Source organism: Gallus gallus, chromosome 21, assembly GCF_016699485.2.
Source record: "Gallus gallus isolate bGalGal1 chromosome 21, bGalGal1.mat.broiler.GRCg7b, whole genome shotgun sequence".
NCBI lineage: Eukaryota > Metazoa > Chordata > Aves > Galliformes > Phasianidae > Gallus > Gallus gallus.
The window spans coordinates 1,381,006-1,407,455 of record NC_052552.1 but is presented as its reverse complement, the minus strand read 5'-3'; the positions used below and the strand labels follow the sequence as shown (position 1 = coordinate 1,407,455).

Below are 26,450 nucleotides of genomic sequence, written 5' to 3'. Positions count from 1 at the left end.
AAACAGCCTTGATCACATCAGTGCTGCATGTCCTCTAATGCCTTCTCCTCATTTCTTCTCTGAGAGCTCAGAATGTGGGATACAGGCGCTTCTGAAGCATAAGTATGTTTCACGGTGGGAAACATCCACAGGCAGCCCTGCACCTGCAAAACTGCTTAGTGCAGAATCCCATTCTGTGGCAAAATACTGATCAGTACTGATCATGGTAGTAAAGCTATGCTTATGCAAGCACTGTTTTTAGGTGAAAGATGTTAAAAACCAATAAAGTAAATGCAGTAGTTCTGTAGCCTGTTTGTGAAGACAGGTGGAGTTTTGGCTAGAAATCCATAATGCAGTTACGTTAGCCAGAAATCTCACGTTCCCTGCCTGTGCGGGTTTTCATTTGTTATGACCAGGAATGGTTTGTTCTGCCACACGTTATCACTATTTTATCCTGTCTATGCTTTTTAGCACAGTAGGGGATGCAGGGGCTGTGGCAGGGGTTACTGCCAAGTGACAGCCCCCTGCTCTCTTACTCTGTAGTTCTTGGCAGTAACTTTGTAAAGTGAGACTGAAGTCCCAGCCCTGCACGTGGTATGTTACTGTGATGTAAACAGTACCAGAAATGATGGCAGAAGGGATTGGCCTGCGATGCAGAAAACTTTCTATGTAGATTTCTATAGTCGTGCATAGCTATTGTCGGAGTAGTTATTACTCAGAAGGCTTTACTGCAAAACCCTGTTCAGTTAGTTAGCACTGCTGTCGGATTGTTACACGAATGTGAAACTTCAGTCCTCGGACAGCTTGTCGGTGTTGCAACGTTTGGCCACCAGGGGGCGCAGCTATCACGGAAACCTCTCCGTGGGAGAGCCACGCCGGCTCGAGAGGTTCTGCCCGGTACTGCCCTCGTACCAGCACCGCTGCAGCTACAGCGAGCGTGTGTGCGAGCTGCTTGGAGTCGGAAAGCGCGTGCAGATGTGCAACGTGTCTTTTGGTCTGTAGGAGCTGGAGCCTCATTTGCCACCAGGTGGCGGCATGGGAGAAAGAAAAACTTCATTTCCCCATTCCGGTAAACACGGGATTGGATTTTTTTTTTAGGTGTGTAATAAAGCTGCTCTGATGCTTAAATACCCAGGAATATAAAATGGAGTCAGCTCTGCGGCTAAACACCTTTGTGAACAGATTTTTTTCCATTAGGATGATGTATTTTCTGCAGAGTTTCTGCCCAGTTATGTATATTTGTCCACTAGCTTAGCTTTGCTTGAGATGCCGTGCTTGGGGTGAGTGGTGTTAAGAGGTGGCTGCAGTGGGACTGGTCACTGATGAGGACAGACACGGCCATGTGGTACATGGCTTAGCCTGGAAACAACTACAAATGATACAAGTAATGCAGTTTGTGAGTGGCTGACAGGTCCTATTGGTTTGAGAAGGGCAAATGTGTGGGTAAATACTTTGTGTCTCAAAGGTTACAAATATGCATCTTGTTGCTTCCTGGAGTGCATAAACCCCATGTCAGTAGTGAAAGCTCTGGGACATTGGGCATTTCTTTTAAAAAAATATTATAGCCCTTGTTTTTAGAACAAGTTTGTTCTTAACTAACAAAAAGTACATTACTTCTCTGTGCAGGTAGAGGCAAAGATGACCATGCTCAGGGCTTCCCAGGTGACCGTGATCCTTTGCAAACAATTGGAGTCATCACAGCTCTACATCTGCTGAAGAAAGCAGGTAGGAGCATGTGTCCCTCGGTCAGGGGCTCTGGCTGGGCCATGCTGTCTCCTTGCTCTTTCTGGTTCGTGCTCTGTTGCTTATGTTGTGTAACACTGTGAATGATGATTAGATTTTTTTGTGCGCATGTGTTTTTGTTGTGTCCCCCCCCAACATTGTCTGGAGACTGCCAGCCAGACACTACCTCAGTCCTGTGCTCAGACTTATCTGTCCAAAATACTGTGGTACGCCAGGCTTCAGATTGTGAGGAGTTGTTGAGACTGCTGAAGCAATGCTCTCCAAACTTGGAAGGGAAAAATAGCAGCTTGTTAGATTTTGTATGCATATTTTGTATTACTCCTTCTAAAGACATTCTTTGCACATGATTATGTACCATATTCTGCTGCCTGCACATGATTATATTCCATGAAAAAGAAACACAGTGGTCAGTAGGCAGTGCTGTTCTCCAGTTGGCTCAAAATTAGTCTGAGCTTACATCTGTTCTTGTTTCATCATGGTCACTGGTAGCTCTCAGGATATGGGGGGCTGTAACTGGAGAGGGGAGGTATGGCTTCAGTAGGGCACGTGTGGTTCTGTAATGGGAAGTCATAGCTCATGCACTTGGGTTGTGCTGGCAAAGGCGCAAAGTGACAGATGGAAAGATTCTTCTGCAGGTGGGGGGCATAATAAACTTACATGAAAAAATATAGTAACTTCCATGTGCTGTAATAATAAGTTGGAATGAAACCTCCCAGGCATATTTTAATTATCCCTTTAGCACTTGCATGTGCCAGAACTTCTAATGGCATATCTCCAGAGCTTAATGATTTTGCAGAGTAATTAAATTGTCATCCATGTGAACCTCCTCCACCTGACCTCTGCACAGTTGTATGCTGTTTCCCTTGCTTGGCATATATATATGGTTGTCATTTGCCTGAGTTTCTCAGTAGGCAACAACTTCCTCGCAATCAGTATCAGACAGTTTCATAGTCCCTCTGCTAAGACTTAAGTGAATGAATATAAAATAATTCTCCAGGCCAAAACTGCTGTATGAATGTAGTAACAAATGACAGTAGGTTGTACTTTCACGTAACAATTATATGCAAATCTGACTAGCCCCAGGACCACTTCTGATAACTGTATAGTACTTGTTACTAGGACTGTAATATATATAGTAAACTTACAGCTGTTACAGCCTGGTTGAAGCTGTTAATAGCACTGTATTACTGGTTGCATCTTTAGCAGACTCTTTTTTTGTAACTTAATTTTTTTGCTCCTGACCATGTAAGTCTGTAATCTGTCTCATGAGCAAAATACCTGTCCAGCACGTTAGGAACATATTGAGCCGCTGGAAGATACATGCACAAGGAAAAGGTTTTATTGCCTGAATATGAAATTTAGCTTTGGTGTGTGGCATAGAAAATCCAAAACAGTGAAGCAGTTAAATACATTTTATTTTTGCCTGCCATCATACACAAATTAAATTACAAAAGCTGATCTATCAGAGCACTTGACTGTCTTGTAACCAGACATTTAATGTTGGAAGAAGTTAAACTCTTTCAAATAGGAAACAGTAGTCAAATGATCATTCTGTGAAGCATCATTTTTAGATGTGATGAGAAAGGTTAACCTCACTTCCTGGTCAGGACAGAGCTTGGACAGCATTTCATTCTAAGGAGGGGGTTTAGATCATGTTGATAGCTATATAGGTAACACCTGAGAAAAATAAAGCCTATTACAGATATAATTCAATCTAGGACTTTCATCTGTCTATCTATCTATCTATTTAGTGGAAAGGACTCTTGGAGCTTGTTAGTGCACTCTCTCTCCTCGTCTTTTTTTGTGGGTTTTTTTTTTTTTTTTTTGAATGTGGGTCAATCGTAACATTTTCAGGCACTTACATGTATGAATCCAGCAATTCCCATTGAAAAATCATCTCTTACTTACCTGCCTTAAATCTGGGTCTTTGTCAGAATTGGATATGAAGCAGTTTTCCTCTTAACTAAGGTGAAAGCCAAACTTCATGCTCTGTGTGCAACTTATTTGCAGTAGGCAACCCTATGTGCTGAGCAGTCTGTTCTTCATCTTTTGAAGAGAGATTAAATAAATGAACCTGCAACTAAACCCTATGTGACTGCTTACTGTCTATTCTGTACTGAACTCTAAGACTTTGAAGGGCATGGACGAGTGGTTAATCCCTGAGGTAGCACTGACTCTCAGAAAGTAATCTTGTAAAATTACTTCTAAGATAGAAATAAAATGCAATTGAACTATATATTCTTAGCTACAACAAATGCTACAATTTACCTATAACTCGATTTCACTTTAGTAGGTGAAACTAACATTCATAAAAGAATTTGGAGGGCTTTATTCAGTGATTTAGCCTGCTCTTATTGTCCCACAGGCTAGAGTACTTCAATAGATCATCTCTGATGGGCAAAGCTGCTTCTGTTACGGCATTTTCATTTCTTTCCCTATTGTTTAGATAATCAAACCTTTTGTTAGTTGTCTGCAAACAAAATTTGTGAAGCAAACAAATAGTGTGATTTGGCACTTCACAAGCTAAGCACCAACAGTGAATATCTTGCTTTCCAGTGATCCCTCTGCTAGAAAGATAAACATTTGCTGGAAGAGTAATTAAAGTGTGTTAAATGTTGGCATTTTAAAATATCATCCCATTAGAACACCTACTGAAGGAGGTCACCCAACTATTTCTATATCAAAATCCTTGCTGAATTGGCTATCGTGTTGTATTTTTTTTAATTAAAAATAATGATATTATATTTTTCAAATGTAAATGCTGTAAAATAGACTATGGCAAAATGAAAAGGCACGGGATTAAAACAACTCAATTGTTTCCACTTTCATGTTTGCTATTTGCCCAAAAGTATTTTATACACTTCTACAAGAATAAGCATCTTTTAAAATACATCTCTGAAGGAAGTGACCCCATAGTTTTATCTGTAACAATAGAATTTGTATTCCTACAAATGTGACTTTCTATCTGGCAAAACTCACTTTAAGGTCACGTTACAGTGCTCCTTGGAGCAGAAGAACTCAAGTGCAATAGAAGAGTACAGCTTTGTATGAAATCAGCAGCCGACAGGCATTGAACATACAGCTCACGTGGTAACATATCAAGACAAATAGCAATCTCTTACATCAAAGCAGTAATCAAAGTGCAAGTAGACAGACAACATGAGAATTTAAACTAGATTTAACCTGAATTTGGGAAGAAAGCACTAGAAACTGAATCGGAATACTAGAAAACAGTTCTGTGGAACACCTCAAACAGGTTTGCTCAGTCTCAGAAGGTGTCGTAAGACATATTAAAATCGTTGCTTTCTGAAAAATAGATGTGCAGTTGCTTGTTGGTTTGTTGGGTTGTGTTTGTTTGTTTGTTGGTTTTAAGAATTAGTCTTTGTAACCCTGATGTGGTATCTTAGTAACAGTCAGGATGTCATTTCCAACAGTCGGTTCTGTTCCGGCGCGCACTGTTCAGCACGGCCCATCAGTCACTGAGATGTTTGCATACTTCCCAGTGGGACCATAAAAGCTCAGTGCTGCAGTTTCTTTGATTCTCACTACAGTAGCTGCACCATGAGCCTTGGCTGTGACTGAGTGGGAGAACATCAGGCACATAGCTGGCAAGAATTGTTCATTGTGTCACCAGTGTATGTCATTCTTGCCAGTAGTCCTTTGGTTACCACACTCTGCATTTGTCTGCAGGATGCATGGCAGTGCCTTTTTTACAGTGAAACACCTCTGAAAAGGCTTCAAAGTTCTGCAAAGATCCCATCACCCTGAACAAAGAGAAGAAACTTATTTGTATGGGAACGGTGCATGGAGATAATTGCTCTGGAAAACAGAAAACTATGTTCATGATGTGATTGAATCAGGGAACTCAGTTACAGTCTCAGAGCACCACACACTTTAACTCTGCAAGAAGAACAAAGCTGACATAACTATTGAAATGCCTGAACAAACGTTCTCTATAGATTGGCAAATTCAGACTAAATAAAGGAACATACTCTTCAGCAGTGTCCTGCAGTGGGAGAATTTCTATGTTAGCCTGAATTTATCATGTCTGTTGGCATGTAGCTGCCAGCCATGCGCTGCTCTCTGGCTTTGCACTTCACTAGTGCAAAGGACTGAACCAAGTAATGCTATCAATCAGTAAATAAACCCACCTGTATTTCAGAGGGCTGTGAACATCTGTCTTTATTGACTGGCTAGCATATTCTGGTCTGTAGGAACCACACCAGACCTACGTAAGGAGAATTAATAATTAGCGGATCAGTATTAAAGGAAATGCAACTTGGGTACTTTCTTTCCTTTTTTCAAAGTTCCTGTTGCAATACTGTTGGAGTGTGTTTAGAGAGGGAGCAGAATAGACACAATTGTTTTCTCTGATTAGTTTTAGATTTATCTATATCTCTGGGACAGATAAACTAGCTCTCGAGTGATGTCACCTATGTGTTTCCTCAAAGGAATGAGCTTAAGTCAGACAGTCTAGGATGCTCAATGTTAAGTCCCCTATTGTCAAACATTTGTTAGTCTACAACTGAAAACATATGAGAATTTCTTATCCAGGTGGTAGGGTGAAATTGAACTCGGCAAATTTACTGTTTCTGCGTTGTAATAAAGGAATATATAGGGAAATAAGTGGAATCAGTAGCAACATCTGTCATCTGAATATGCATGCAGCCAGTGGTGAATCACTTTACAAGTGGAACTGGTGTTCTCTCTAAGCTTTAGGCTTGTCTGTGGGTTTCTGAGTGTTCTTACCTGGGCAAAGTTGAGGAAGAAAAGCTGCTTGTGGGATAGATTCAGTCCAGGCAACATTGGTTCCTTCCCTTCCTGTTCCAGCCATTTTAAATAAGCCTAGAAATTATCATAGATTCAGTTCAGTGAAGCAACAGGATGGCCTATTCATACACAGTGGGTGTTCTGAATGCTCTGCTGAAGTGAGAGATTTCAATCAGAGCTGTGTGTGAACTCAGTATGTTTCCTGTTCTATGTTTTCCTAATTTTTGTCTTTCTGATACAAATAGTATGGTGAATTTTATGGAAGAAAAAAGTCATTGTGGGTATTCTAATTAAACACATGAAGATAATTTGCAGTCATCTTTGGAGAAATCTTTGAACTGAACACTGATCATAAACCAGGGAAAAAATACCATTTTCTTACGTGGAAGTTGAGTTTTAGGTTTGTAGTTGTAACTGGCGAGTGGACCTCCATTACAAGGAACTGTGTTTATTCTTTAGGGACACTTAGAGACCCGGTCTGAATTTCGTATTGTTTTACCCAAAGGTAGGACCTGCCACTCTGATGGACCATGTGTTTGCTATCGTGTCTCAGCAAGCAAGCATGGCACTTCCTGGCAGGTGCTTTCAGCTCAAGTGCGGCTGGATGTACATATTGGCTCAGTAAGGCAACAGAGACAGAATGACTGTGACTGCAGTTTGAGGTAAAATCATCAGCTTTTACATTACTTTTTCTGTAGGACTTTTGTATCCAGGAAAGAAGCGTTAAGTCTTCTCTATACTTCTGTGCTGATGATTTCTGTTTCTTCAGGTAACTGCTTATAAAGTAGCAGATAATAATCTTGCTTGATGTTAAATCCATTACCTCTTCTTGTTACACATTAATTGGCCAATTTTCTTTTTTTAGGTATATTGACATAATGGAGACAAGTTAATGTGTCCTCATGCTGATTAATTTCACATGTTCTATCACCTTATTCTTGTGGTTGCTGAGGTAGTCCCAAAGCACACAGAATATAAAAGGTAGAACTGGGGGGTTCAAATGCATTCAGCATCACAGAGCCTCAGCAGATGCTGTATACAGGACGTGTCACACCACACTGCTCTTCCACATTTGTAATACATCTTAGAATCATGTATGTATTCACATCAGTGAAGTAACTGATTTTAATGGTACTCCTCAGATTCAGACTTTTCAGTTTAGATTTCTGAAAATTCAGGATGTTCTTCTATAAACACCCTTAACTGTTACCATGTTCCCAAAAAGTTTTACCCTGACATCTGCTGGGATTATTCTTAGAAAAGAACATTCCATGCTCACGTTTGAGCTCCACATGGAAAGAACCTTTGTGCCAATAAATACTGAGTTCCTATTCATTACGATGGTTTGTAAACCTGGAGGACTGCGGATACTGGACTTCCCTGAGGCTAGAAGCTGTCTTCCCCTGTTGAAATAGGACGATGTGCAGTGGTGTTTTTAGCAGATAGCAGCGTGCTGAGCAACATCTTTCAGCCGCAGCACAGAGGCAGTGCTCTGAAATACAGTTGCATTTCTCTTATTTTGAAAATAATTGACTAGTTGAAACGGCCTTTTTACCTGGAAAGAAGAGTTCTGAAATTATCAATTCTTGCATTTTTTTTCCTGCTTACTACAAAAAATACACAGCATCAAGGTAGAAGCTTCTTTGTGTTATTTCCCTAAAGCTTGTAAGACAAAGAAAGCAACAAAAGGAGCTAAGTGTTTGAGACAGCTGTTCTGGTAGACGTGATCTGTATTCCTTTTGAGAAGGAGATGGAACTTCTATGTGTTCTTTTCTTGTCTTACCCGATGTGTCACTTCTGAGATCAAAGATGAAAAGTGTGAGAGAAAAACTTGTAGAGACCACAGTTGCTCTGTTTCATAATATCACAAAGCTGTATTGCTTAGAAATTAGTGTCTGCTGCCATGTGATCAGCTGCTTGTGGTTGTAGCTGCCATTTTCAGAATTAGGAGCTTTAGAAAATTGAGTGCTTCACCTTTTTCCTGCATAACGTTGTGCCTATTTATGAGCATGGCCATTGTTTACCTGAAACTGAAGTATGCAGCATCAAGCATTATGTCACATCAAAGTGTAACTGTGTTCTCCTGGGTGCACGAATGCCAGCAGTCCTACACTGGATTTCGGTCTATTGGGACATAAACTTCCAGATACATAACTAAGCTTGAACTTTATGAACAGGGTAATAATGTGTTAATTGCCAATTTTCTATGCTATAAAAAGCATCCTGAATTTCTGAATAGCAGGTAAAAATCACACACAGCGTATTTGAAATTTACCTGATAAGCCTGTCGGACTCCTCCATTATCTGCAATATTTTCTCCTAATGTGCTTATTCCACTGACCTGTAAAAGAATAATCATTCATTTACTCTACAGTCAGTAACATCAGTAACCTAAGAACCACAAGCTGAAGCACAGTCGACGGTCATGCCTGGAACAGAAGGTAGCAGTGACTTTGTGCTAGGACAAAGAAAGGAGAGCATGTAAACGAGGAATTCACAGGATAAGAGATGTAGATTAGAATAGAAGTTTGGCTAAGAATATAAAACAGACTTTGGGCTGCTGGGCAGAACAAACACTAGCAGGAATGGCAAGATACAGTAGCAAACACCAGATCCTTCCCCTTCCTGCAAAGTACTCTTAATAGGGTCAGGCAGCAAAAGCACATGTGGTCCCAGCTCACTGTTAACCCAGCTTACAGAAGTGTGGCTGTTTTTCTAGCCTATGCTAGCTTGTTCATTCGTCTCCTATATATATATATATATATTTTTTTTTTTTCTCAGAAACTGTTACTTCAAATTTTGGATAGAAATTTGGCCTTTTTATTGGTTTATTGAAGGCAGGCTTTTGAAGAGAAGTAAATCTAAAACTAGGAGCTTATTCTTCAAGAGGTGGTGGGAACTGCTGAGTTCTTATCTCTAGACGCTCTATTACTGATTTTGAACCAAGTGCTTGAGATGGCTGTTTTCAAACCTGCATCAGCCTGTTTCCCCTAAATGTCCTAAAACAAAAGATCCTATATATGCCTGTTCCTGGCAGCTATACTTACATTTTGTCCTCCAGCCAGCTCCCACGTGTAGTTTCCATACTGATGAACCATGCAGCGAGACTGCTCCTTGAAATGCATGGCTGAGAAATTGCTCCACCAGTCAAACATATTTCCATCTTTATCAAAATTCCTACCTATGTGAAAAATGCAGTACGTTAATGGCTTACCGTACCCGAAGTGGGACTTTGTTCAAAGCTGTTTTACACCTCATTATAGAAAGATAATAAAGTAAATCTATTTCATAAGTTTACATGGGGAGAAATACAATTCCTGTATTTCAAGACAGCGCTAGCTGCTCTTTTATCACAAAGAAGGAACGAAGAACATAGTGCACGGATTTCATTTCACTTTAGAAGCCAGCATACCTCCTTGTACTGACAGTATTCCCAAATTTGATGCTGCTGCAGAAGCAACAGGTTCTCCTGAGAATTGCCACTGACTCAATTTGTTTTAAAAACCTGCTTACACCTTGAGTGGCCTTCTAAGTTCAGTGCAAGGAGTTCAAGAGAATGCTCATAGTGTGCAAGTATTGCTCCCAGATAATTAACTTAGCAGGTGTGAGCACATTTGTGCACGGATACTTCAGTCACAGAAGTGTATAATTTTAATTTCTTACAATGTAATGAATGCAACTGAAAGAAGAATGCTTTCTGAGTTATCTCCTCACCATTGTCATCAAAGCCATGAGTAATTTCATGCCCAATAACCATCCCAATCCCTCCAAAGTTCAGGGCTTGTGGTTGGTGTTTGCTGAAGAATGGAGGCTGTAGAATCCCAGCAGGAAAAACTGCAAAGAGGAAGAGAGAGGGAGGTGCTGGGAGCTAGATGGCTTTATTTCTGCATGCTTGGCAAACTACGTGGTTATTTGGTTTAAAGGTCAGGAGAGAATCTAAAATATAAAATGGTTAGAAACACACACCATCATGCCTCCTCATGTGAATTTGCTTCCCTCTGTATAAATGGAGAATGACAAGTTAATAAAGGTTTAATTTAGCACATCTGCAATTACAGTACTTCTTCTGAGAACCAAGCATCATTCACATTTCAGCTTTAGCCTCATTTGATCTATAACATATAATGCAGTGAGCGAAGAGCAGGAAGTTTAGTAGCTGTCTCCTGGAGATGGGTACAGTTTGTGTTTTAAAGGCATTTTATAGGGGAACTAATGGTTGTTTCGTTGCTTTATTTTGGGTGCAGAAAGGTGAGCAATCGTATGCTGATTACCACCAAAAACACTCAGCGTGTAAAACATGCAGAGCAGTAACTGCTACAGAGCTCCAAATGCACTCCCATGTCAGTCGTGGGAGGGCAGCAGGAGGTCTATCCTTCAGTCTCTGAGAAAAGCCTTATATAGAAGCAATGGGATTTAGTTTTCTTCCCATGTGTGTAAAATGAAAGACGGACATGCTTCTAGAAGAATTAAGACTGAAAGCACTTAATTCTAGTAAGATATTTTCTATTAATTGAAATATTGTAATTATATAACAGATGTTTCATTCAAAGACCCATGCCTTTAAGGATTTTATCCATACAATCCTGGGGAGCAGTACATAGGACAAAGTGCAGTAAGGAAGAAGCAGGAGACTGAAACTAGTGTGGAAAATCAGTTCCCACAAGCTAGAGAAGGAAGAAATAGGTTTAACTAACATCTTCACTGCTGGCAGCAGCTGCACTTGGATTTTCGGCTTGCATATTCATCTGCAAGTTAAGCTAACTTCCATGTTGCTTACAAGAGCAAATTTGTAGAGGAACCAGGCTTCTTTAAGACCTGACTTCACTGCTGGCAAAGCCAGCTCACAGCTGATTACAGTCAGTATAAAACCAGTGTCAGTAAATAGGGATGCTGTGGCTAAATAGCCTGATGGTGAATACATGTGCGGCACCATGATGGCATCTATTAGCAAGCTACAGGAGTGCTACTGAGGCTGAAGGACCAGTCATAGCTTTGCTGTACCTACAGCATAGAAGTAAATGGAAGCTAATCAAGTGGGACATAGTTTTTCCTGATGAGGCTAAAGGGTCACGTCATGAGTGCTATGGATGTTCCTGCCCTTAGAAATAGATTACATAAATCTTGCCCTTGGGCTGTGGTTTTAGCATGATTCTGTGAGAAGGATACAGTTGCTGTCTGGTCAAAAAGGGCACACATTTTTCTCTTACCATATTGGGCAGTACTTAACATAGTAGATACTCTTGTTGCTCTGGGAATGCAAGTGAACACTATGGAGTAGAAATGATTTGGTTCCTCTCCTCTTTGGGGTGCTCAGAGTTCAGCAAGGAGTCTGCAGTATCTCTAGGCTTAACATGAACTTCTGGCCACCTGCATGAACTCAGAGACAGGGGAATATGTAGAACCAGACATATTCATCATGTCTCCTTATATCTGAGATCTTGGCTACTAAGAACAAGAGGGATCAGGCTAGCAATTCAGCAAAATATCTCAGCTCTAACATCCTGTAAGAAGAGGCAGGTTTCTTTAGAGTAGTATGCCTCTCAGCAAAATTATTTCTGTACCATCTGCACAGAGAGCAAACTGGAAGGCTGCCCTTATGTTTATCAGGAATGTGGAAACATGAGTAGAAACAGCCCAGAACACACTCTGAGCATTCCCTGGTCGCTGAAGCTGGCACTTGTATAGTAGCAGTTACTGTCTCAGGCTTTCAAACATAAGGCCGTTCCAATTACAGTATATGAACTATGCCTGCCAAGTAGGGGGGGTGGGGAGTTGAATATTCATCAACAAAGCTGCTGTTTGAAAAGAACAGCCTGCCTACCTTGCCCTCAGCTTCCACAGAGGCTCAGGCAGGTTTGCCTCCAGACAGCAGACTTGCATGCTTCTGAAGCAATATCTGGTTAACTAATTCCATGCAGCTGTTTAAAATTGTTTTTAACCTACCTATCTGATTCCGATTCGGAGAATAGAATGCATTGACCACTGCAGCTCCAATTATCCATCTGAAAAGAAGTGTTGCACACAAAGTCAGTTATGATTTTTTTAAACATTCTTTTTACTGTTTTACTCTTATTCACAAATGTAGATTGCATTTAAGAAAAGGATTGAGAGAGGGAAGAAGGGTGCCACTGAGTGCAGTTGTAAAGAAATACTCATAATAGGAAATAGATGATGTCTCACTTATCTTTCATCCAAAAGAATACCAAATTAAAGTGAGAAACACATTTGCTCTTCAATGTTGAACAGTGACACTGGGGTGGAGTGCGGTAGCTGTTTACCAGCTCACTTTAACACTATCTGAGCTTAAGAGGAAATGAAAAATATTACATTCATAAGAAAATTAACATTTAGAAGACATTCTGAGCAGCAGAAGGCAGTTACTCAAATTAGAAGTTAAGACCCAACTTATCTGTTGAAAAATTTTAATTAAATCTGAATAATCACAGTCACTGCAAATCTGGAATCAGATATATGAATGTCTGTATTTGGTGTCCACTGTTTCATGGATAATGAGTATTCACTTAGAGAAGTAATTCTTGTTTGAAGTAAGCTTCTCTTGGGAAATCTTACCCACAACTTGACAACTTTTTATTCTTTGTACTTCTCCCCTTCCATCTCCCCTCCTTCTCTTCTACCTGACATACACTTCTGATCAACCCACTTCAAGGCAGTGACAGTCTGAAGCCATGAACTCTTGGCAAGTGTTTAGCAGCATCAGCCTAAGATGTTCCTCTTCCCACATCTTTTGTCCTCTCAGTGTCACGTGGTGCCCTGGTTGCTCTATCTACCATTATCTTGACATAGCTACTCGTAAGCTGCTCTGAAGTTTAATTATTCCCTGCTTAAGCAAAACAGAAAATGTTCACATCTTCCAGGAGATGTAAACATAAGCACTATTACTTATCTGCAGCATGAGTTAACACAATAACACCATTATTTCAGGACTTAAGATTATGTACCTGGCATGTACATGTTCCTTGAAACTTACATGTCTTGGTCAACTCTTTCTCGAAGTTTTTTCAAGCTCTTCTGGGCTCCAGCTCTCAGATTTTCTAGGATGTTCTCAAAGTAATTGTGTTCACTGAAGTTCAGCTGAAGAAAGATATCTTGGTATTGGTAAGATGTGCTGAATGAGGAATTCTTTGTGCCACTGAATGCAGCTTCTAAAATATTTTGTTTGAAAAGTATCACTTATAAATGCATGCAAAGAGCTAATTACTTTCCAAAATGTTCCATACAATCAAGTTGATATGCTTTCTAGTCACTTGGAAATGATAGCTACTTAAGTGTAAGTACTCAATGTGGCAAGAAAATAAGTGTAGGCTATTATATAGAGGTGAGGTACTTACTGAGGTACATATAATGTACTTACATTGGCATATTCCTGATCTAGCTTTTCATTCTGATCTTCCAAAATATAATCTGGGTAGCCAATCTGTTCTTTAATTGCCAACGCCTAGAAGAAAAGAGTTTAACCTTTCCTTTTCTGATTCAAATTCATTTTTGTTATTGCCCACCTGTTTATGAGAACTGGGATGCAAGTAGCTGAAAACATTCTATTGCCAGGTGAGACTTCAAACAAACAAATAAGAAAAACCCCCAAACATAGAACATACAGCCTTCTTCTCCTCTCCAAGTGTGGCCAACCACTATGGTAAACCTGTAGACCCTACAGCACTGTTTGACAGGATTCAGCTTAACTTCTTTTTCTTTGCATTGCAACAGTGCCAATAGTTCTAAAGTCAATGAAAACTTTCCTTTGGGGAACTGCATTGTATTCAGTTGTCATATTGATGCATTGGGTGTCATCTTCTCACTTATACTGTGGTTCACAAGATGCATTAAGAGAAATGTGAGGTATGTGAGCTAATAAAGGATACAAAAGAGAAGGACGTTGTCATAGGATGGGTAATAAATAACAGGATAATGGACATTAAACTTTTCTCATTTGGAAACAATAATGCTACAGGATTCCAAAGAGTTCATATTCATGAAAGAATACTGAAGTTTCGTGTTGTCTCTGACCTTCTCGCGAGCTTTTGCTTTAGATGCCTCATCCATCCACTGTAACTCATCTAAGGTCTCAATGAACACTTCACGAATCTTATCTATTAAATCTTGGACCTAAAAGAGAGGCAGTTAAAAAATGAATTATTTACATGCTATTTTTTTCCCAAACACAGTTAAGGTAATGAAGGGTTTCTATTGAAAACTGATTTCCCCAGAATTCTGTGTTTTGTATCTGGCATTTAAAAGAGAATCACAAATGAGTTCTTATGCTTTCTGACTCATGGTTGGTGGGTATCTTTACCAGGTAAAATAGGCTGGGAGATCAGATGGAGGGGAATGCTCACTGTGGACACTGGATGTACAATAGTACAAAGGGGAAACTACATACCATCCTCTTGCTCTCACCAGCAAATGTCTCCCTGACATACATTGCTCCTACTGCGTTCTCCATGTTGTTGTTGACGTAACTCACGCATTCTCTCCAGCGGGCTTCTTCCAGCGTTGTCCCATAAAGAGCCTAGAATATAAAATGTCACAGGATCAATTCTGCCAACATGGTTTTTATTAAAAATTTTCTGCCAAACTGCTGCCTAATGAGAAAGCAAACTTAGGAAAGAAGTTCCTGTTGTTCCTTTAACTTTATTTTGTGATTACGTGCTCTAACAATGTCTCTGTGTTGACAAGGACTGGACTTGGTGAATGGGGGACTCTCTTCCTAAAGAGACTATAGAGCATAATACTGACAGAGAGGAAATACCTTCCTGTAGCTGGCCCGAGCATCCTTGAAACGCCGACTTAGGCTGCTGACTCGATCAATTACCAGTCGCCAAATGAGGTAGTTCTGGATAGTGCTGTGTGGAAAGCAAATCTGAGTTTAATCCCTTATAAAAAGTAACATTAGTCCAGACTGTCAGAGGAGAACAATGATGCTGTATTATTCTCTTTTCTAAGAGAAGCCCTAGAAGAACTAGCAAATGGGCCCAATAATTTGTATCCACAGTATTTCTGTGACTGTTGTCTGGGATATCTTTCCAAATATTATTTTTTTACCTTGCTGAGTACTTGGAGATAATTGCTTTCAGCTCTTGCAAGTAGGGCATGCCATATACAACAACTTCTTCTTCTGGGTCAACCTGAACACTCACTGAAGACATGACACCTTGGATGAAGAAGGTCCAGTTAAACTCCTAGGCAGAAAGGAGACACATACTCTCGGTGTTAAGTGCCTTAGTAACTGTCCACGCTTTCTGTAGTCCATGCCACTGAATGTTCTAGTGTTGGTAGTAGAAGCAACACTCACTAAAGAACACTTACGTTCAATGCAAACTTCTCCTGTAGCTCTTTTAAGGTCATTTTGTTGTACAACAAGGTTACATCATGCCTTTCTTCTGCTGGAGTAGTTGCCTGAAGACATTCACAAAGTTATTACCATAACCAACTGACACAGATGTCAATGGCTGAAGTCACATGAATGTGTGTGTACATTATACGTATGTAAACATCACTGAGAATAAAAACAAGTTTGGGTTTTTTTGTGAGGGAGGAATGAGAGCACAGAGTTGGCATCCAGTGTTGCTTTCTACATTTCAGTACAACAACTCAGGCACCTCTAATTCAATAATGCTTCATTAATCTTCTGAAGCAAGAGATTCCCTTCATCTTTCTCAGAATGGACAACCAAGCTTTTTTAAGTCTACAGCACCCCAAAAAATGCAAACAAATGATGCAAGAGAGCTAGCCCTGGGGTTATGACAACATGTGTTTAGCAGAACATGAAGTATTTTGATTTAGAAGACTGCCAAAAAACCAGTATGGCTAAGGCTAGAGCAGGCATGATAGCTGTGCATACATTAGAGATAATTATACACATGGAGGCTCTGATTTCTGGGCTGCTCATGGCACAGAAAGCTTCCTTCTCTCCTCACCCCTCTACTTTTTTTTTTCCTTGGCCATGAGTTTTTTACTGTGTCAAACTGCTGAAAAAAAAGTTGGACTCTTCCTCCTTCCTCCTACCCAAACGTACAGAGAAGTCCTTCATTGCTGTACTCACATTTGCAATATCTGTTTCAAGCTTCATAACCTTTGCCATCTCCTCTTGGACAAACAAATCATCTTTGGATATATTCATGTCTTCTCGGATCATTTTAGCAATAGTGATCATGAACTGCAGGTAAGCTTCTCTCACCTGCACAGAAGAAATTGTATGTGTGTGCGTAGGGTCATAATGGAGAGGTTTACTGTCACTTGTCATTAAGCAAACGATTGTTATTTTAGCTTTTACAGTCTGCTGTGTAAAAGTTGGGCTCAATGGCACTCCACTTCTAATGTTATTTCAATTTTTCTTTTTCCTTACTGTAATAGATATTACTGCAATCCTTATGACCTCCGTTCATCCCGTAATACTTTGCAGTGCAGTTCCCAGTCTCAAAACACATAACAAAAGCAACATTTTTTACATCCCTATGCAAGCTAGCTCTGGAGTTTGGGGTTAGAATTTCAACCAGAGCAAAAAGAATGCTCTGTACTTTGAGTTGCACTATGGGAATTAGTGATTCCTACTCGCCAAAATACCAGGGTGGACATGGAAGGGTTTAAGTTCTCTGAAATTAATACCATAAGTCCTCTAAACTCTGTTTTTACCGAGTGAAAGAAAAGCTCTCTCGGATGGGTCCCAGTGATACCTTTGCTTTATTTGTGAGAGGAAGCTCTGGCTCTGAGTTACACCTCAGAATGGACCTTGAAAAGATATCTGGTTGCTGAGTACAGATCTATGATACAAAAAAGCTTAATATTACCTATTATTGCATACTTTTCTTCCTCCGTAGACCTTGGAAACCAGATAAATAAAATAGCTCTTGTGAAATTGAGTCTGGGCACTTACATGATAATGGTTTGTGTTTTTAGGCTGAATGCTGAGGCCTTAATCAGGCTGGACTCCCACAGGCCTCAGTAAGAGTTGTGCCAAAAGATGCTGGACAACGCAGAGGGGGAGTTTGGGTCATCAGTTTGGTTCATTGTTTGTGGGAAGTGAGCTGTTAAATAGCAAATAAAAAGGGATTGTCTCTCCTCTTTATTCATAAAAATTAAAAACACAGCCCTTTTTATTTAATTATTTTAAATGCTATTGGGTTTTCTTTTGCTAAGTAAAGATAATCCGTGTACTGTGCCTGATTTTCTACCCCCTGCAAGGTGTTCCAAGTCTGATTTTTGAGCAGGGATGCATAAATATCCCTTTTAATGTAACTGCTACTACGTAGGTTGAACTTGTAGAACAGAATCCTGGTTCCAGCAGCTCCCAGCAAACTTCGAGCAGCTCTTTGTTGTTCCCAACACAGCCATGTGCGGATTATATGTTGTGTATTATGAGACAGATGAACAGAAGTTGGCAGTTTATAAAGATGGCCAGAAGGTGTGGAAAAACAATCTCATAAAAATTTCACAGGAATGTATTTTAGACCATATAATATATGGAAATACATTCAAATGCAGTGAAGTCGTAAGAAAGCTAGTCTCTCTCTTTTGTTTTGATTTTTATTTTGTTAATCTGTCTTTATAGCCACTAGACAGGAGTCTGAAATGCTGATCGTTCTCTCTCTACTCCCTTCAATTCATGCTAGGAAAATGAGTTCAATGTTAAGTTGCAAATCCTCACTGCCAGTATGACATAATTGACAATTAAAAAGTACTAAAGCATTATTTTGAGCTTGGAAACTGATAAATTAGTAAGCTGTTGCAAACACAACCTGATAAGTATTTACAGAAACCTCACACTTCTGCCCTGAGTGCTGACACAGAAGAGCAGCTCAGATTTAATCTCTCACAACTGCCATGTATTTCTGGGAAGCATGAGGAGGGGAGGCAGCAGATTCTTATCAGCTGAGTAATTATATTAATTGATTAATTCAGTAATATTGCTTTTGCTATTCCATGTAAAACTTGATCTATATTTGTTGGTTTTTTTTTTTTTCCCTAAATGAATGTGTGAGCTTTTGAATATTTTGGTGTTGAACAAGAGTCATTCTGGGGTATTGTATGCTCAAATACAGAACAATTGTCACTTTAGATCGTATTGATAACCAAATTTTCAGTACCTTCTATGATAGCAACCAGAGCCAGTGGTTTTAGAAGATACAAGCAACATAGGTTCACATTTTAGTGAAAGTTATCCTTCAAAATTAGAAACTGTTAGAAGTTATAAAATACAGTTATATTTTGTTCACATAACCTTCTTCTGATCGGTGTGAATTAGCCAGTTCTGTGGAGTCTTGATATTTAGACATTTGTTCTGTTCTTTTGTAAAGTTGATGAGACTTTGGAATGAGTAGAGAAAAATGTAGCAGTGAATGTGATAATCTGCTCTGTAACATGAAGATTCATATGTCTGAGTTTTCCAAAACACAGGGATACTTAATGATGTTACTTTAGTCGCACATAGTAAATAAATTACAAGGGGTACTTACCCTTTGGTAGTTGCCCCCATTAAAGTAGTAATCTCTGGACGGCATTCCTAAACTAGGTTGGTCAATCTGAAGGAGATCATATACATTTCTTTAGTTAGTGATGAACAGGAACTGGTGCGGTCCAAAGGCATCCTTGAAAGGCAACATCCTTGAAATGCTGCACATGCCATCCAGTGTTGGAATGGCCAACAATGAGCTATTACCAAACATTCAAGAACTTCAGCTCTCTAGAAAATGAGGTGAGATGGAAGGAACAACTTCTGTTTCTGAATTTCTAGACGATGACAGGATGGATACTTAGCATGGGTTATTGAGGAAAGTCTTTAAGTAGTCATTGAGTCAGAAAAATAAATTTAAGCAACTTCGAAAAGAAGCTGCTTGACTTGTGGGCTACACTTCATGCATAAGAATGCATGAACAGGCTCTGAAATATACACATACCGACTTTTGAAATATGGTATCCTGCTACATAATAAGCCTCATGATCATTTTGCATGTCACAAGCATTTTCAACCCTTAAATGTTGTAAATCAGCAAAGGTCCATTGATTTAGCTGAAAAAGCAAATTATGCTACCATGGAATGTTTCCCGAAATAACTTTGAGACGTATCTGACGCTTGAACCATTACATAAATTTTGCCAGTTGTGTATACGCACTGACTTTATGGAAAGCTGATCCATATGTAGGGGAAATAAGAACATGTTATAATTCTGGCGCACATAAATAATTCCTTGCAATATTTTTCTTACATAGATGATATGTCTGCTGGAATCCCGGTCATCATTCCATACAAACATGTCAATGAGGACACGTTTGTTAAATCTGGAGTTCATTATGGAGAGTTTCTCTTCCATGCTCCAGCTTGGTTCTTGGAGATAAAAGGAAAAATATACATTATTTATTGATGTATCAATTTGAACAGGACATATATGCATGTGTTGCATCCTACATTTTAATCTTTTATTCATAAGCAAAAGTTAGGCCATCCAGGACAGCTGTCACCTTAGTGTAGTAAATAATTCTGCCTCTTTCAGGCACAGTATTACCTTTGGTGCTATTCCAGTCTGCAGAAGCCACTGGCCAATCTCCAACCATAGTTAAGACCTCTAGCAGAGGCAATGAATCTCGCTGCTCTATAAGACCTGAGAGAGGAAAACCAAATACTATTTTGTTTTGGGGAGCTGGGAGGTAGGGTGAAGAGGAATGGAGGAAGAAGAAAAATAGATAATATTCCTTACAGTTTAAATCTGGAACTGAGTCTATCATTGTAAAAAACAAGAGAGACCATGAAATCATCAGTCTCCTGCATTAGTTTGATTGAATGGCTTTGGAAAGAATGAAATGAATTGCAGTTTTGCATTCAGAAGGAAAGGCTTTGCATGTTTCAGGATGGTAAGCAGCATCCATGCCATATACAAAGGCATCTCCATTTGGCTGAAGAATGATGTTCCAGATCAGGCTACAGAGATTACATGGATATTGTCTGGACCTTTGTTCAGGTTGTATATTTGGTATTGAACAAAGGAACAAAACAAGAAGGGACTCACTCTCATTCATGCATGACTTGTAAAGTATCTTAGCTTTCTGAAATGCTTCTCTGTCGCCTTGATCTGAAGTCTCCAGCACACCTGGGGAAAGAACCATTGCCGTGAGATTTTTGCCCTGGAGATCTTTGATCTTTTCATAGAAATCACTGAGAATTCAGGTCTGTGAAAAATACTTGTTACCTTAGGCTTCAATTACTGTTAAACTAGAGTGCTCTTTAAAAGAGCTATCAAAAGAACAAAGTGTCTGGAAGGACATGCATGCAGCTTGTCCATCTCCCTTTGAAGTTAGTTCCAAATCACCTGTGGCCAATTTTTAGTGAGAACAGGATGTTACGACAAAATGGATGTAGTAAAAGATGGAGAGATTAAAGGACTGGAGATAAAAAAATCACAATCACAATCAACACTTCTGTCCGTAATGTACAATAAATAGTGAGAGCTGAAATTAAACACAGATGTGCAACCAAGGATAGAGAAGCCTCATTCCTACCTTTTAGGATGATCTCCAGCTCGTCTCTCAGGATGTCAAAAATGCTGTATCTGGAGCTAGTCTCTGGGATAACGTGCCGGTTCAGCCAGCCCCCACAGGCATACTGATAGAAATCCTTGCAAGGATCAGCTGTTGTGTCCATATTCTGAATTATTCTAGCAGCTACATATCAAAATTAGAGAGTTGAGTTCCATGAACTACCCAGTAATCTCTGGGACTACCAGAAATTGCCACCAATGTGCCTGGAAAGAAGGCACATTGCTCATGCTGCTTAACGTGGGTAAGACTTATGCTCATGTATCATGACTCAAAGGATCATACCTCTCTTAATTGCATATAATGGAGTTATACTAGTAGATTCTCGAAATGAATAGCCCTGTGTGTACAATCCATTCTCCTTGGCAGAATTAATTCTAAGGGGATTTCTGTGATACTTTATGGGTATAGACTGTATTGGTCAATTCATGTAATTGTGGCTCAGGCTAGAGAACCATTGACCATGATGGAAATCTTCCTGTACTACTTTCTTACCATGAAAATATATAATGGAGAAATAACAACAGTTTTGGTCTTTTGGTCCCAGTGTTTGCACATGGAGCTGTGTTTGAGGACAGCTATGCTTACTGCCTTTGACAGAAATAGTTCTATTCCTTTAATACTTATCCAGTCTTAAAGCCTGCCTTGTTTATTCACATTGGGTAGACCACTTGTAAAACATCACTTCTACAGTAATCACTCATTATAAGAATCATTACCTGCTGTAACACAGCCAGGTGTGGTACATATATTGCCTGAATTGGTACCATACTGAGTGCCTGTAGAGAAAGGAGTAAAAGAGCAGACAGAATTAGTTGGAAGTCACTACCAATGTCATCCACCAACAGTTCAATCTCAGTGTCAGTAAAAGATATCAAAGACATCTCTTATCTGTGGATACATGCAGAACATTTCTGTGCAAGAAGTACAACAGCATTCTCAGCAGTGAGTTTTAACTCACCTGCTCACTGTCTCCGTGGTAGAAATGTTTTGCAGTAGCTTCTAAAAGAAGGGGAAAAAAACCCAAACGAGAAACAAATATGTGCCATTATTATGTGAAGAAATGAATCTGCATCCCCATTCCAGCAGAATCTGAAAAGTGTCACTCTTGGACATTAGTTTTCTCTTTTTTAATAGCTAGTCTTGGTTTGTGAAATTCCTCCAGTGAAGAAAATCTGCAAAAGCCCAAAGCACTGCTAACGTGTCAGTGATGAGCAGAGCTGGAGCAGTGCCCTGCTCTTCCTGCTTGGTGCTGTCTGCTGGATGTGCTGCTGTGAGGCTGATGGCAGTGATATAGAGGGTCTTGATGTAAAATCTAGAACTCGACACCTTGACTTTGTAACAGCATCTGAGCAAAAACTTCCTTGATCCTTACTCCAGGGTGCTTGCAGAAAAGTTGCTCAAAGCTTCCTTCCCATGAAAACAAGTGTTTTACATTAGAGCAAACAATATTACAGTAATTCTGGTAGAAATAAAACAGTAGGGAAGGAAAGAGGGCTTTGAAGTTCATCAGTGGAAGCAACATGAAAAGCCCCCACTGTGATTGGGAATGTAACATTCAGGGTTCAGTAGAGTGCAGTTGTGCTGTGTGGGAGTAGGTCTGCATTAGAATAACTGCATGCCTGGTAATGGTTCAGTGTCTAGCACTGTGAACATGGGATGAGCAAAATATGTGTAATGATATGAAGCTTCATATAGAAGGCTTCAGAATTGTTTTATAACCAGGTGAAGCAAGCACAATTGGTGGAGTTTCTTAAACCCCCTAATATATATTTAAAAGCCATGGGCTCTTCCACAGAGGAGGTTAAAAAAAATGTATATATGTGTATATACACACACTTCTTTCTAGGGAAAAGCCTATAGTTCAAAGCCACACTGAAATATTCCTTAAGAAGTAGTACTGGGAAGGGTGAGAAGTGCACTGAGCGTGCTGTGTTTCTTCCACCATTCCTCAGGGTTGGGGCAGGACTCAGATGAAGCCTGTTTTTAATAGAAAAGTCTCCCGTTTACATAACCTCACAGCGTTTAACTTCAGTTTCTGGAATCCAGCTGCTTTCAACAAGATTCTAACCCCTCATTCAAAAAGCACTTGTCAGATGGAAGGCATTCCCCACTTTCAGTGTGGCTGAGTACCATCAGAGAACTGATAAGGAAGTGTAAGCTTTAACGGAGCTAAATAAAATGACCTTAGCTGTGGTCCTGCTCCAGAAAGCAGAAAACAAGCACTCCAGACACTTCAGAGGCCAACAGCTCACCAGAAAAATGGCAGGACTGGAGTCACTAAAGAGAATTCCATTCCCTGGACTTCACAGGGAGCCACCAAGCAGCTGTATGTTTACTGGTTGGCAGCAGGTTATAAGAATCACTTCTGAGAACTGTGGAGCCCAGTACATCTCTCCAGCAGTTCATCTTCCAAGTGATGACTTTTTAAAAAAACAGGTTGCTTATCACAGTCTTACTGAAGCTTCTTTTTAGACAACAAAACCTCAGCAATCACGCTCTGAAGTCTCTGAAGCATACAGTTTTGTTCAGTGTTTCATCACTGTGCATTTGCAGAACCACGGATGGCTGGGGATGGCACACCCTGAAGTCATTTAGATCTACGGTTGTCCTCAGGCAGTAAAGTGAGAGCTTTACCTTTCAGCACTTCACCTATTTTTCACACAGTTCGCTTCTGCAGCAGTGCTGTCAGCACTGCAGACTGCCTTTGTTGCTATTATAACTGCAAATTGTTTGCAACAGATAATGTAATCCCCAAATTTAGCTTCTTTTTTTCTGACAGGACTGTCCATGCCAGCGTCTTCAGACAGACTCCATAACCCAGATACTTTTTCTTCAGTCTATCTTACAATCTCATACCTACAGTCTATCAGTGAGTACAGCTGAGACAGAATTTCAGGTGGAGATCAGCAGATGGAATAATGGCTGCTTCTGCTGCCCAGTGCATGGCCTGGCACTCCCACTAACAGCATGCACACTTGCATTCACTTAGCTCCATCTTAGTAGAACTGGGACAGAGCAGAGTCTTGCCACCCAAATGTCATTTCACAGTGACTTTTGTGTTAGCTGCCACTTCTTTAAATTCTCCATCTCCTTTAACTAGGATGTCTCACTAATGAACATTCACAGAGCCAAAGAATGATGAGCCATCAGCAGTCTAGGAGATGAGCCAGATCTCAGCCACAACCTTTTCTTTTTGTGCTGGTGCTGAGCTTAGATACTGCTCGCAGTCAGCAGGCTCTCACAAACCCATTATTTAAGTGCACATTTATTCCATTCACAGCATAGGAAATGCAAGGGGCATGGTACAGCTTTTGGAAATCCAATCCCAGAACAAGGTGCTCCTTACTTCAAGGATTGTGTTTCATTTTGTTTGTTTGTAAATGCAAACAGGTGCAGGAGGAGGCCCTGGGCTCTAGCAGCCTGTATAATAGGTGGGACTGGTGGCAGCCAGGAGGGATGCAAACAGAAAGAAAATTCTGCAAATTTTACCTGAGAGAAACCTACAAACCTGTGAGCCAGAATAATATATCAATTAAATGGATGATTTGAGTGGTCAGGACTGGCAATTAAATGAGAATGCAAATTGTTTGCAACTCATATCTGTTCAGAGTAGTCATTGGTTATGACTTGACAGCTACAATACGTGTGGAAATGTTCTTCAAACTGTAACTGCTACAACAAGTGATGAGATTTGGAGGTTGGTAAATATTTGTGGAACACAGCTGAGAGAGACTATGAAAAGGCTGCCAAGATGGGTGTGTAGGTGGTGATGGGAAGATTTAATTGAGAACATGCTGTAGTCAGATTGAAAAACGAACGACTTCACTTGTCTGCCTCCCTTTCTTTGCTCACCCAAATATTACTCTGCTATTCTTACTAAACAACTTCTTGCTTAGTTAGGCAGGGTTTTATGAGTATGAAAGCTCCTCTAGATATCAAAAGTCCCTGAAGAGCTCCTAGATCTGTGGAACTGCTGCTGCTTCAGCTTCAGTCATTCTTCTTTTCTTTTTTCTTTTCCTTTATTTGTTTTATCTTGGTATGTAGATAAAAGAAGAAAAAGCTCTTAATTTTCCATTAGTGAAATAGCCATCAGGCCAAGCAGCACTGCAGTTTTGCTATCACTTTGCACTCACGTTCTCCTCCGAAACAACTGAATCTGGGAAACATTTCAAATGAAAGCTTAATTGCTGATACAGGCCTGAAAAACATTTATATATTGGAATTCCTTTTCCACAAACGAGCTTTCTTTTTTTTGTGTGCATACACTGGCTTTGTATGCAGCACAGGCTCTTCCCATGGATCTGGATGTGAGGCCAATATTTGGACAAATATTAATAATGCCTGAATTTTGATTTGCCTGAACCCAAGAAGCAATGTGTACAGCAGGTTTCTCATATCTTTTATGCATCCAAGCAACAGAAATTCTTCATAGCTCAGTGTTCTGATGCAGAAATGCCTGCTGTAGGACTTAGCTTATGGGAGTTTTTTCTCCTCTCTTAAGCAGAATAAAAATGAACAACTTACTGCTGAGTGGTATGAATACCAAACGCTCAGGGATTTCATCCAGCATTGGAACAAGTGCTGATAACACTCAATTGCTGGCAGTGAAGAAGTAAACAATAAAAAAAAGCTTTTCTCTTGAATTATTACTCCCCCCAAACGGGGAGTATCCCTGCTCTGCAATTACTGTATGCAGGCAGAGCACATTCAATGTGCCTCGTTGTCAGGTTTCTGGCAAGTCATTCTCATAGCAGTCACTGAAGCACGTTTCACCTGGAGCTCAAATTGCACGATGCAATATTAAAGAAGTCTCTCTCACCCCTCCAGCAGTGCACTGACACTTATTTCATATTGTACTATAAAATATGGAAATGTAGAAATACACACACAGGCATACTTCCCCTCTAAAACAGTGCAGCATTTTTTGACCCTGTCAAACAGATGATAAACTTGACAAAATGCACAAAATTATGAAATCTTACTTCTTATAATTTAATAATGAAACATAATGCCACAATCCTCTTTTGGTGAGCTTCGAACAAGGCAGAGATAGCAAAGTCCCTCAGAGAGGTGAGCTCACCTTCTCTCTGTATTTTTGCTTTCATTTGGCTCTGCAGAAAAGACTTTTATGTTGCTTGCAGGGGAAAAAGGACAATTATTCACAGGTTACTTACCTCTGCTGCTGGCATACAGGATTACCAGGGCGACTGCAGAACAAGTCATGAGGAGCAGCAGGACAGCCAGCCCAATGGCCACAAAGCGCCAGGATTTCTTCCCAGATTTTGTTGATTTTTCCACAATATCCATTTGACTTTCTGATTTCCCCATTATTGTAACTCTAAATCATGGAGGGGAGGGTAAGAAAGAATTAGCTGCACAGCTAAATCAGTATGGGCTGAATGCATGACAAA

General features: G+C 40.0%; 2 protein-coding genes across 6 annotated transcripts in view; one reads left to right on the top strand and one right to left on the bottom strand.

Annotated features, from left to right (window-relative positions):
* The window catches only part of PRDM16 (PR/SET domain 16), a 398,575-nt gene that overhangs the window by 20,567 nt on the left and 351,558 nt on the right, over window positions 1-26,450 (top strand). For both annotated transcript variants that reach the window (XM_025142614.3, XM_004947378.5), the window contains exon 3: window positions 1,606-1,704. The gene's annotated coding sequence lies outside the window, so the exon portion shown is untranslated. The remainder of the gene's footprint in view (window positions 1-1,605; window positions 1,705-26,450) is intronic.
* MMEL1 (membrane metallo-endopeptidase-like 1) overlaps window positions 3,121-26,450 on the bottom strand; it is a 28,555-nt gene continuing 5,225 nt past the window's right edge. For 3 of the 4 annotated variants that reach the window (XM_025142620.3, XM_001233076.7, XM_015297090.4), the window contains 22 exons: window positions 26,214-26,377; window positions 21,756-21,815; window positions 21,001-21,162; window positions 20,511-20,591; window positions 20,010-20,105; window positions 19,713-19,831; window positions 18,963-19,028; window positions 16,553-16,687; window positions 15,817-15,906; window positions 15,553-15,689; window positions 15,260-15,353; window positions 14,891-15,019; window positions 14,518-14,616; window positions 13,865-13,948; window positions 13,481-13,584; window positions 12,436-12,494; window positions 10,207-10,326; window positions 9,540-9,673; window positions 8,768-8,833; window positions 6,472-6,567; window positions 5,874-5,950; window positions 3,121-5,486 (listed from right to left, as the gene is read on the bottom strand). In XM_025142620.3, the coding sequence (XP_024998388.1) occupies window positions 5,387-5,486; window positions 5,874-5,950; window positions 6,472-6,567; window positions 8,768-8,833; window positions 9,540-9,673; window positions 10,207-10,326; window positions 12,436-12,494; window positions 13,481-13,584; window positions 13,865-13,948; window positions 14,518-14,616; window positions 14,891-15,019; window positions 15,260-15,353; window positions 15,553-15,689; window positions 15,817-15,906; window positions 16,553-16,687; window positions 18,963-19,028; window positions 19,713-19,831; window positions 20,010-20,105; window positions 20,511-20,591; window positions 21,001-21,162; window positions 21,756-21,815; window positions 26,214-26,367 (2,262 nt within the window). In that variant the 5' untranslated portion in view covers window positions 26,368-26,377 and the 3' untranslated portion in view covers window positions 3,121-5,386. Of the gene's footprint in view, window positions 5,542-5,873; window positions 5,951-6,471; window positions 6,568-8,767; window positions 8,834-9,539; window positions 9,674-10,206; window positions 10,327-12,435; window positions 12,495-13,480; window positions 13,585-13,864; window positions 13,949-14,517; window positions 14,617-14,890; window positions 15,020-15,259; window positions 15,354-15,552; window positions 15,690-15,816; window positions 15,907-16,552; window positions 16,688-18,962; window positions 19,029-19,712; window positions 19,832-20,009; window positions 20,106-20,510; window positions 20,592-21,000; window positions 21,163-21,755; window positions 21,816-26,213; window positions 26,378-26,450 lie in introns of all 4 variants that reach the window. The other variant, XM_040651290.2, reaches the window with a different exon arrangement.